This window comes from Callionymus lyra, chromosome 14 (assembly GCF_982586985.1).
Source record: "Callionymus lyra chromosome 14, fCalLyr1.hap1.1, whole genome shotgun sequence".
NCBI classification, from domain to species: domain Eukaryota; kingdom Metazoa; phylum Chordata; class Actinopteri; order Syngnathiformes; family Callionymidae; genus Callionymus; species Callionymus lyra.
The window spans coordinates 2,520,168-2,532,348 of NC_141831.1; the positions used below are offsets into that span (position 1 = coordinate 2,520,168).

At 46.6% G+C, this 12,181-nt stretch overlaps 1 protein-coding gene across 1 annotated transcript; it reads right to left on the bottom strand.

The window, feature by feature from the left end:
• Nucleotides 1–947: 947 nt before the first annotated feature.
• Nucleotides 948–12,061, bottom strand: fgfr4 (fibroblast growth factor receptor 4). Its single transcript, XM_087806713.1, has 19 exons — nt 11,634–12,061; nt 10,186–10,382; nt 7,647–7,834; nt 7,384–7,573; nt 6,693–6,962; nt 6,365–6,621; nt 6,174–6,297; nt 5,212–5,402; nt 4,983–5,121; nt 4,711–4,904; nt 4,488–4,633; nt 4,100–4,221; nt 3,915–4,025; nt 3,529–3,719; nt 2,586–2,708; nt 2,288–2,358; nt 2,077–2,214; nt 1,895–2,000; nt 948–1,522 (listed from the first exon to the last, which is right to left on the bottom strand). The coding sequence occupies exons 2-19, from the start codon at nt 10,265–10,267 to the stop codon at nt 1,385–1,387; spliced, it is 2,781 nt and encodes a 926-aa protein (XP_087662839.1). The 5' UTR covers nt 10,268–10,382; nt 11,634–12,061; the 3' UTR covers nt 948–1,384.
• Between the last annotated feature and the right edge of the window lie 120 nt (nt 12,062–12,181).

Sequence of the window (12,181 nt, forward strand, 5' to 3'; positions counted from 1 at the left end):
GCAGCTGGCCTGGGAGGCAGCGCCGAGCCTGAATTAAGATTTGTCATTTAAAAGATGGCTACTGGGGATAAAGATGGGGGGCATTTGTTGGGAGAAGAGGAGGAATTTACATAATAAGAGTCTCTTCATTTGCACACAAGCACAAGCTATCCCCTCACCAGCGACCCCGAAATTCCCTCTGGTCCACAGTCACACCCATTATGCCTGCAAAAGCCTTCATTGTCCGGCCCGGCTGCAGACCTGAGGAGCCCTCGCCAACAGATTGGGTTGGGTGAAGGGTTAGCACAGACAATAGAGGGGACCCCCCCCCCCCCCCCACCCCCTCAACCCCATCTTCTATTTGAAATCAATCACACTGGCTTTCACATTCAGTGTGTAACCACACCCTCCCCCTGCTCCTCTTGTCTGCAGTGACAGTGGGCTCGGACCCGCTCCCCACAGAGTCGCCCCTCCTTTGAGGACGAGTCCCTCCCCGGTCACCCCGTCTCTGGGCCATGAGGCGAGAATACAGTTGGATAGAAGGCGAGACATCTGTAACGCATCCACTTCATACATGGCGTGATGAGCTTTTCTTCACAAAAACATTTTGTTGTAAACTTTTGACAAAGAGAATTGAAATGAAACTGGAACGATACAGTGTGAGATCGAGTTCGACACGTCGGTGGTTCAGTAGCTTCACGTTCAGCCGAGGATCCCCAGACACACAGTTCTTACTGCTGCAGATGTTCTTCATACAGTCCAGTAAATCAAACATGTCGTGGAAATATTGAAATCCTCCATTGAATATTAACAAAGCAAGTGAGAAACTGACCTTAAAACATTAAAACCTTCATATTTAGCATCATTCAGAATAATTTATGAAAAGACAATTTTGCTGTGGTTGATATGTACATTACAATATCTTGATATTCTAATATATTCACAGGAAATCGCCGCCACTACGAAACTTTTAGCACTTGACATCCTGAGATTTAAGACTTTATTTTAAATAAGCAACACAAAAAGTAAAATAATCTTATATAGAGAGATTTATATTTAACAGTCAGTTTCTTATCATAGCAAAATAAATCTTTTATTTAAAGTTCTTTATCACGAGCCTCGAGGGTGGAGTCGTTCGTCCTCCGCGGAGGGGATTGAAAGAGAAGCTCCTGCTGTGTTTAGTGCCGCTGTTTCCCAACGTAAGCGTCGTGCATCTGTGGCAAAGCTGAGAGCGACTGTGGGTTTCTTGTTTCGAGGCCCGCTGGCCTCAGTGCTCCGTGTACGAATGACAAAGTTTGTGTAAACACCCTCGACGGCTTACCACGCGGGTCCTTCTGACCCTGGATGAAGGTTCAAAAGGGACCTCCGGTAGGTGGTCCTGGCTTCAGTTCGCGTCTGTAAGAGTCTACCGGAGCGGCAGGAGGCAGGGGTCAGTGGACAAGGCATCGTGGGTGAAAACAGAGTCGTTGTCTGAGGAGCATGAACTCGAAGTATCTTCACATGACGGGGAGTACTGCTCGAAGGGCGTGGACAGGTCCAAGTACTGGGGGAGACACAAGTGGTATTTGTAAGTTACACCTTCTGAGAATCAACAATGCAGAAGAATAAATGTTGATCTTCTACGTTTTAAGAGAATCAATATAACTTTGTCGAAAGATGCAACACTACGAGATGCAGTTTGTGAAATGATAAAAATACAATGAATCTCAAGATGAACTGATGCACTAATCACCAGAAAGAAAATAATAACTTTTCCTGGCTAGACTTATGGTTGGTTGACTCAGATCGAAAGTGTAACCAGGCTTTCTGGATGTGTTGCAGAAGCTGAAGATACCATAACTAAGATAAAAGCTACACATTGAAAAGGTTTGATTTCTATTAAAGCTTGAATTAAAACTGCAGTTATTTCTCTCACCTCATCAGAGATCGACAGCAGAACTTTGTCCAGCTCTTCCACCAGCTGCTTGAACGTCGGCCTCTGTGTGGGAACGGCGTGCCAACACTCTCGCATCATCATGTAGCTGCAGGAAGTATGGACGCACATTTAGATCACATGTCCAAGGTTCCTCCAGGTCACGTCTCAAGGCTGCTACTCACAGTTCGTGGGTACAGTTGGAGGGTTTGTCCATACGATGTCCTTCCTTCAGAAGCTTGAAGAGTTCCTCAACAGGAATACCAGGATATGGTGAACCACCAAGTGTGAAGATTTCCCACATGAGAACGCCAAACGACCAGCTGACGATTGAAAACAAAGGGTAAGAACTCTTAAATACAGGAGGATTATTGGGAATAAAATGCTTGAACTTACACGTCGCTCTGATGTGTGTAGACTCGATCGAACAAGGCTTCGGGTGCCATCCACTTCACTGGCAACCGTCCCTGAAGGAACCATACCAAGAATATTAGAACAACTTCTGTCAAACTGACACTTCAAGACCTGTCATAATACCCAGTCCTCCATTTGTAAATATAAAAAACTGTTTCAAGAACTATTTCATCTGAGGAACTATTGCCCACAAACGTCCTTTTCTTCAAACTTCTAGGTGTAAAAAGGTGTAGTGCAGACTGAACGTCTGGCCAACACGATCCAAGTTAGTTTTGCTCACATTGGTTGTTTTCTTGTAGTAGTCGATCTGGTGGACTCCTCTGGCGAGACCAAAGTCGGCGATCTTCATCACGTTGTCTTCTGTCACCAGGACGTTTCTGGCCGCCAGATCTCTGTGGATGCACTGCCAGGAGAGAGAGAGGGAACGTCAACGACTGTCGTAGCTTTGGTGGTGTTTCACTTCAAAGAAGTTAGTTTTCCATTCGTCGCTTCATGTCGTCTCACTCGAACAGTTGCTTGTTTCATATTCTCAAAAGTTATAAAAGCTGGATGTAAAACAGTCCCTCAAAACGAACAAGGAATGCCTCACTTTAGTTAATGCAACAATATTGAAACATCTTTTTATAGCCGAGTAGGAGTTTGCGGGAAAAGAAGCCGGAGAGAAGGAGAAAATAGAGGCAGTGTGAGCCCACATTGAATGGATGTCATTAAGTTTATTTTGGTTTTCATTCGAAATAGACGTGGGATTTGTGGCAATGCGCAAAATGAACCAGACTCGGTTTGCGGGTCTCCTCGTAATGGAGGGTTAGGTTTAGACTCCTGCATTCTTCGGAGGCCGTAGAGCCAGAAATCCGATGCCTGCACCCAGACGACGGCTTCGCTGTCTGTTTGCTAACAGATTTATGGCAGCGCTAAAAAGGACAAAGGCTGAGATGGAGGGACAGACAGATGGATGGAAAAAGTAAACAGAGGTAGAGCTTCAACCGCTCTACACTATGTCATGCCTGTCTGGGACACTGGCCCGTGGACAAAGAAGTCTGGTGACATGTAAGAATATAAACAAAGGAAAGCAACAGGGGCACGAGCTAGTCGAGTAGAAACTTGATGAAGCCACTTGGACTGAAGATGCTGATCAGGTGATCTACCACCTTATTGTGATGCCAAAACACAAGATTGTAATTTAAGCAAAACCTGTAGAATCTGTTCTAATAACCATGACATACCCTTTTTGAAGCCAGGTACTCCATCCCTCTGGCCACCTGATAGGCACAAGACAGCAAGTCTTTGAAGGTGAGTTGCTCTTCTGGGACCTTCGTGACATCAAAGGTGTAGTCCATGCCTGGAGGACGACGTGCTCGTAGATACTCCCGAAGACTCCCTTTAGAAGCGTATTCCACCAGGACGTACAGGGGGCCTAGAGGATTTTAAATTACAAGAGTGTTATTCTAACTTGTGGCCTGAAGCTCAAGAGCTAATTATGTGTGTGACTGGCTTGAAGAAGGATTTGAGATAAAGAAGGTCAAGAATACCACTCATTGGAATTGCCTTCATTTTTTACGTAGATAAGATAATCATGACTTTTGTTTGTACTGGAACATCAATGGCTTACCGTCTTGAGTGCAGACTCCTAGAAGATTGATGATGTTCTTATGTTTGTCCATCACCTTCATCAGCTCCATCTCTGATATGAGGTCTGCCAGGTCTTTGTCCGTCGCATCATCTAGAGGTGCAGTCAAGTATTTAGAAAAGTAGACGCCAGACATGTGTTTGATCTCTTCTGTCGTGAAATGGCACCTTTTAGCATCTTCACCGCCACGGTGTTGGCCTGATCTTGGGCGTCCTTGTTGAGACCATAAGCGTCCGCTCTCACCACTTGACCGAAGCAGCCTTCTCCCAAAGGTTTCCCTAATGTTAAGCTGGAAACAAAATGAAAGAAAATATAGCATGAGTAGATCCAAATGAAAACAGAGCAGAACCATAATTGAGGGCTTTTGTTACTTAAAACCTACTTCTAGCAAAGTCAAAAATATATTTTGGGTAATTACTGTCCGGAACTCAGAAACCAAATAGGAACTGATTGAAATACACACATGGTGCCTGAACGGATCCACCGTAAACCTCAACGAGAAATTTGACCCAAATGATCCTTAAAATATGACTTTTTTCTGGATCCATGTCTTACTTCTCTCTTGGAAACTCCCAGTCTGGGTCATAGGGCAACTCGAACTCCATTACACCAGCCAGCATCGGAGAACAGCTCGAAGAAAGCCGAGCCACTCTCATTAGAGACGCACTGGACTTTCCAGATGAGTTGGAATCCACAGAGTACTGTAAGGAAAAAAGTGAGGGTGAATCCTTCAGTAGACTGTCGGAAATAATAGGAATATCTCTTAAGTCACACACACCTGTCTGCGAAGAGGGAACTTGGAAAGTTTTTGTACAGGTAGAGCATCGAAAGGCTCTCTCCGTGGGTGGACTTGCATTCGACACAGCACCACTATGATGATGGCCATGATCAAGGCCAGGAAACCACAAGCATAGATGATGATATCTGTGTATTTGGTTTCCATGGTGTCCATTGCATCAGCGGCTTCTTCCTCTGAGGGGGCAGAAGGTGGAAAATGTTATTGTTACGAGCAGATTTGTTTCAAGTGTTGAATGATTTTATTTGACTTACCCGAAATAACAGTGAGCCAAGCAGATTGATGAGCGAAACCAATGGAATTTCCAGCCAGACAGGTGTACTCGCCGGCATCCTCCATGGACACTTTGGACAGGTAAAGTACCTCAACTTCTGACATGTTCAGACTGCCAGTCTATGAACAAAAAATGAAGGGAATATGATTCTTGTTGCAGAACAACGGACGATGAAGTAAGAATAAACGACAAAGGTGTACTCAACCCACCTTGAGAACTTGAACGTAGGGTGTTCCGTCAGGGCCGTAGCGACTACCGTTCCTCTCGATGTGTTTGAGCCATTGAATGTGCGGCTGAGCATCACTGTAGACCTTGCAGTGAAATCGGACGTCAGTGCCGACGACTGCTGTGGTGTTGGCCGGGAGTCCGGCCTGCAGGATCGGCCTGTGAGGTGAGCGTTCTGTTGTGGGAAGAGGTGATGAGTGAGATTAGCAAAGTTAGCACAATAAATAGGGCGTATTGTGCTCTATGCTAATGAAGTGGTTCAACTCTGATTTTCCAATCTGGCCCTCTGACCAGAACTCTGTGTCGGCAGACAACGAGGCCCCTAGTTTGAGCTCGATCCAACAGAATACTTGACCTTTGGACAGTCTGCAAACATTTCTGCTTTGTAAACAAACTTCCTGAAATAGCCAATAGTTGTCAATTTGACTGATTTTTTTTGTTCTTGGCAAAGGAACAGGAAATGACATTCTCCACCAGAAATCACTTCCATTAGCGTGGCTTGTTGTCAGCTGGTTGCCAGGGTCTCTTTGATCTGCGGTTACTCTCGCTCTCTGATCTCGTTATTTGTCTCGTTAGTTCTCTCCCCCCGTTGACGGGGACGGAAACTGACCCTGCTGTGGACGAACGGCGAACAAACGAACAAACAACCCGCAGCCCTCCTCAATCTGCTGTCACAGGTCGGGTAGAAAACTGGACTGGATTGCTGACCGTCCACTTCCTGCCTGCCAAAGCCGACGCCAGGCTCCCCTGTCACCTTCTACTCACCCCTGATTATCCGACATTTGAGAGTGTAATGCTTTTTCAAGTGCTGGCTAATGAGTGTTCCCGCAACTACAATTAATACTGCCAGTCGACTCATTGCATATGAGTATTGGATCATTTTACTTGCTTGATAATAATTCACAAAAGCACATTATCATCTTAAGTCAAATCCTAACCATCTTACCTAAGACATCCAGGACGTAGCTGTGAGCAATGGAGCCATGTCTATTTTCCACAAGGCAGGTGTAGTTTCCTCTGTCTGAAGGCACAACACTCTCCATCACCAGGCTCCAATGCTGATGTCTTAGCTGAAAAAAAGAAAGAGTTAGGAACCGTCCATAGTACCTTTGTTTAGGATTAAGTCTTCCTTCTTACCTTTATACCCCCAATTCGATGTTCTCCTCTGAACTCTCGTCCATTTTTGAGCCAGCGGATGCTTGGCATCGGGCTGCCCATGGCTGGACAACGAAACTTCACTGTGTTTCCTGCTGGAACCGCATACAGCTTCTTATCCATTCGTTGGGTGTGCGTCCAGTAGGGACCTCTGGAGAAGTAAACCTGGTCATTTTCTGCCTCAGTGGATGAGTCGTCCAGGCCGTCATCTTCATCATCATCGCCTGAACCCAGTGCGTCTATAAAAGTATCATGAAAATAATGATCATAACAATCCTGTTTGTTTTTGCAACTCTGTCTAAATCCTCACCGGCCACAGTGATTGTGAAGTTTCTCACTGGCTCTTTGGCGCCTCTGAGAACACAGATGTAAACACCAGAGTCCTCATACGTGACATCTGTTATCTCCATAATGGTGCCACGGATCTGAACGCGGGGCGTAGGCGTGATCCTCGTTCCCTCTTTGTACCAGTTGACAGCCATGCCAGGCTTGGTAGTCATGTCACAGCGCAGCTTCAAGATGTTGCCTGGCTCTAGGAGAAGGTGCTCGGTGGTGTCCTCATTCTGATCTTCAAGAACATCTGTTGAAAAGACAGTATCTTTCAGATCCAGATGTTTGTCAAAGCCCCACACAGAAGCTCGTCTGACTTTGGAGACAAGAAATCCTAACCACAGAACCCTCTTCTACCCACCGCCTCCTTCTTCAATCCACTGTGGGTTTTTACAGAACTTTAAGAGATCGAGTTAACAACCTTGCTTTACTCAATCCAGTGAAGAAGAACCCGAGGGAGGAGACACTTAAGCTAATGAACATGTTACAGTGTGGCAGTGGCCTGAGACCAAAAATCTGAGAGGTTGTTCAGGATCACTGGTCATCCAAGGGTGTGATGGCAGCCACGCAAGAAGACCTCTTTAGATGTTTACACAGATGTTATTTCGATTTGCAGGTTCAAGCCTTTTTTAAAGAGAACACCCTATTTCTACTATTTATGACCTTCTTACCTGAGGGGATTTCTGCAGCAGTTTTGAGGAAGATTGTACCAGGAAGAACCACTAGCCAAGCGGACTGCATGGCTTGTACTGTCTTTCCCCCGTGGTTGCTCTCTGCAAGGCAGATATACTCTCCACCATCTTCCAGGGTGACGTTGGATAGATGCAAGGTGTTGACCTTGGAAGCATTGCTCTGCAGGGGCTGCATACACGGAGAGTGGGTTAAGACAACAAAACTTAACTTATGCGTTCTGATTAGAAACTTCTATCTGTACCGTCAGCGGCCTCAGGCGGGGCTGTCCTCCCTGACTCTTGTCCGTCCCGCTGGTGTCACATCTTAGCCATTGAACTTTAGTAGAGATGGGTCGGTGAACTTTACACACCAGTTTTGCCTGACTCCCCACAAGAACTGTGGTGTTTTCAGGGTAACCTGGAATGATCAAAGGCCTCGGGACCCGGGGATCTAAAGGGAAAAAAAAACACAAAAGAGAAATATTTTATCCAGGTCCAGAATCTTTAAGCAAACAAATGATCAGCGTTAATGGTTCGGCAGATGGTTTGTGCGTCACTTGTCCATTCATACTCCACTGAATCATAGTCGCACATGTGCACCTTGTTGAGCCACTTACAGCTCACTCAGTCAGAACAGGCAATTTTCTGAAGCAATTTTGGCTGTGATTGCTTCCTGCTAATGTTTCTTGAAAAGGTAATCTGTTTCTTGACGTGGTGAGAGGCCGGCCTCCTCACTAATGAGGACCAGTAGAAGAAGAGGTCACGCCATCCCATCTACCTTTTCCATCGTCCTACTCGCTACACATCTTTGTTTGTGCCAGACTCAGAGATTCTGATCGTCCTAAAGTGCCCACGCTAACATTTAAGGGCTACAATAAGCTGTTTGTTGGTCCAGGTCACCTGTGTTGACATTGATTAGATTAAGCAAACGTTGTGTTGATAACAACAAGACGTCCTCCTTTTGCCATTTGCTGTGGCAAACACTGTTAACTAAGTATATTTTTGTGTTTCAAGAGAACATGACGAACCATGTTATGACGGGGTTAATTATTAATATGATAATAATCCATAACAATTGAATAAAGACGGTTATAGCTACTGACTCTTTTGACCTGGTTTAAGAAAGATCCAGTGATTCATTGCCTTGTTTTTTATTCAACCATGTGACAGCAGCGAGTCAATGTTTTCCAACAAGAGCGGTTTTATGCAACAATGGAAAAGCAGCAAACGGCCTCTAATGGGGCAATCTTGAGCCCAGCGCAGCCAATGGGCCGCAATAAAAGCCGAGATAAAGCACACGCACGATTACGACCATGCTAATGAACTTGCAGAGCCGGTGCCCTGCAGTCGAACCTGCGGTCGAGTGTGAATTGTCAACCAGAGGCGAGGGGGCAAACAAAACCCAAAGTAAAACACAAACAAACCCATGAGTCGACCGGGTGGGCTGCCAGTGGGGCCCACTTTGGAAAGCAGCCGGTGCCAAGGATTTGGAAACAGCTTGTGGAATGTATGTCAGTTTCATCATATATGCGTTTAGAACTATATCAGCTCAGCTGATTTCCTCCCACAAACACAGTATTTTTGGCAGCGATCTATCAACGTCACCTTTGCACTTTGAGACACGGACGCCTCTAGGAAAGTTCCACCTCAGTGTCTGTGAAGTTTTCCCCTCCCAGGGAACAGTACAAACATCTGATTCCAGAGTCTGTCTGTAGGCGGTAAACGGCGTTCTATATAAAGTATAATTATATTTGCCGTGATTTATTTTGACTCGAAGCCCTTCAAGTTGCGACACGATTCCAAAACAGAGCGAGATAAAGAATTATTTGCAGAGATTACCTCAGTCCACAGCACCGTTCTGATGTGTATAAATACTACAGATGTTTTCAGAAATGCTTCCCACTGATTCACAAACAATTTGCTGAAGTGAAAACCAAGAGAGCTCAAGGCTACGTCTACACCGCTGCCACAACAGAAACACACTTTTATCTCATTATTTGACCCCAGCAGGCAGTTTTTGTTCATCTGGATAAAAAGCCTGTTGATCTGATCAATGATGATCAATGAAGTGACTTCCAGGAGCCATTCGGGGTCACCAGAACGTCTCCATAGATGCAGCTTTTATGACCCCGAGATCCTCTTATCAGGTTTGCCTCTCTTGTAAATAGACCTGAGAGGAGTTTTTCCTGCAGACATGAGTCTGAGGAGCAAGCCCTGGCTGGCCTCACCTGCCCCCCCTCACAACAAAGTGGGGGCCACGGAGAAAGAAAAGCTTCTGTACTTGATGCCCGTGAGCGTCAATCTGCGTCGTCTGTCATCGGTCGACACTTTTCTAACAGAATGAACCAGCTTTAATGTGCCCTGAGAGGAGTCTCCTGAGCCGACGGAGGAACATGTTCAAGGGGTTTCATGTACAGTAGCTGTTTGTGAGCGAGACCCTCGCCCGCCTCAGCTGTCACGCAACCGCTCTCCACTTCCGAGCCCCGGGGCCCGGGACGGATCAGGTAGCGCAGTTTACAGCAGAAAAACACTTGTAGCTTTTTCTTTCCTTCCGACTGCGTGCTCTCTGTCATCTTCTGTCACGTCCACTTCCTCCGCCTCACGCTTGGACGCTCGCCTGAGATCAGCTGCCAAGAACCTCTCAGAAGGCAACTAATCTGTGTCTGTGTTTTCACCACCTGCAGGTATATTTAGACTCCAGGTGACGCTTCTCTCACAATATCTGTTTGTGTTCTTAGATCAGATAGCGTTTCATTGAATGATGGTTCAAGGTTGTTCGGCGCGAGTCCAGTTCTTTCTTACCTGGAGTTCTTCCGTCGTCGCTGGATCTGGACGAAGCCCTGCAGCACAGCAGGAGGACGCACAGCAAGCACACGCCGGCCATCTTCTGGACGAGGTGTAGAGGTGTAGAGGCGAACTCTCCAAGCCTGGCGTTGGCTTCACACTCCCGACTCGGGCATTTGCAGCCGCAGAGAGGAAATCCACGAATCTAGATCCTGCTGCAAAGAAAGCAAGAGAGTTGGTCAAGTGAGCCGTCAAAGAGCAGACGGTGGTCCTGAGCGACGTCTAACTGTCCCGCTCGTCCAGCCTACATGGTCCAGACTCTCCTCATGAATAAGGAGCAGGACTGTCACCGCCTGTTGTTTGTCAATGGATGGCGCTCGGTCTGGCCCCGGGATAATGAGCCCCCTTCGAAGAAAACACTTGAAACTTGCCAGGAAGCCCCAGAATCTGAGCGCAGGAGCGTTGGGGCTGATAAGACCTCGGGAGGTCGCACAAATGTTCCGAGACGTGTTTGTCAATAAGTTCACGTTTCTGCCGCAAGATTCCCTGAAGCGATGAAGTGGTCGAACAATGATTCAGTTTGTGGGGCAGTCGTCCCGACGGCGTGCCGGCGCCAGACCCCGGAGTGCACACATGCAGGACACACACACACACACAGACGCACACACACAGACACACACTCTGGGTTTGTGAATGAAACGTATTATTTCTCAATTAAGTACTGGAACATTTTTCTTCTGCCGCTGCTAATTCTGCTGGCAGGCTGCGCGACTGCTGCTGCCAAACACATTACTCTCGTCACTTCTCGACCTTCTCCTGAATTCTGCGCTCGTCTTCATTACATCACTTGAATAGAAGCTCCGACCGGCAACTGTCCTCCTGGATTATAGCTGGACCTGCGCTCACGAGCAACACTCCAGAGACTCGCTTGTCTTTAACGTCGAGGCTTGTTTTTTTCAAACAAAACCCACACGTTTCAGACACATTTCAAACAGAATTGAACAGTATTTTTTTGCATTAATGAGTGTGGAGACTGAAGAGCTTCCAACTCTATGAAGACACCATCATGCAGAAGAGAAGGTTCAACGTCTCAAAAGTTTAGGTGGAACTTTATTGATTTAAATTGTTTTAGTTGTGTTTATGTCGTGAGTTCTTCTCAACACAACATTTGATTGGATATATCTGGCAGTGTGTGAGAAGATTAGACACACACACTGATTTATAATCACACTTGAGTCCATAGAATTATTTATCGGATTGAATCATGGGAAAAAACTTCATTTAGAAACGTTTAGAATGAATTAAAAAAAAAGAAAGTTTGCACAAAAAAGCGTATTTATGGCTCATGTTGTTATTTCTATAGGTTTTAGTTTAAAGACAAGGACACAGTCTGCAGTGTATTATTGTTTTAAGAATGAATGGAGCAGTTGAACAAGCAGCAGCTGTGTAAAGTTGTATTCACCCACCTTCTCCTGGGGGTCCCCACGCAGGACTGGCTCCACGGGGGGAATCACTCCACGTCCCGCTCGACGCGACTCAATATCCTCATTTGTGGGCTTTAGTTCCAACACTCGAAACTTTCCCGGGTCCAAAGAAAAGAAATGCCGAGAAACTTAAAATATAAACGCGCGTTTTATAAATCCATCCAGCAGGCGGGAGCAGGAGCGACAGCTGACGGACTTGTGGAGCTCAGTTCCGGGGGGACAATGTCCACTGATGCCGCTCAACGCTCCATAAACAGGGCAGAGATCACACCATAAAAATGGACCTGTGCGCGCGGGGACGCTCAGCAGTGAAGTGTGCGCAGCTCTCTGGTGTCTCTCCCGGGTTCGGGTCGTGCGTCGCTGCCCTCGGTTCGGTTCGGTTCTGAGTGAGTGAGTGAGGAGTGAGTGAGGGAGTGAGCGCGTCCTTCACGAACCAGAGCCGCCTCAGCACTCACAACAACAATGGTGCCCGAGGAGGAGGAGGCGAGGGAGGGGGAGGGTGTCCCCCCAGATCACCCCCCAGATCACCC

Coding starts and splice junctions, on each gene's coding strand:
- fgfr4 (XM_087806713.1), bottom strand. CDS start 10,267: ATGGCCGGCGTGTGCTTGCTGTGCGTCCTCCTGCTGTGCTGCAGGGCT. Junction 4,026..4,099: donor GGCGGTGAAGATGCTAAAAG/GTGCCATTTCAC, acceptor CTGCACCTCTAG/ATGATGCGACGGACAAAGAC. Junction 3,720..3,914: donor AGGAGTCTGCACTCAAGACG/GTAAGCCATTGA, acceptor AAAATCCTCTAG/GCCCCCTGTACGTCCTGGTG.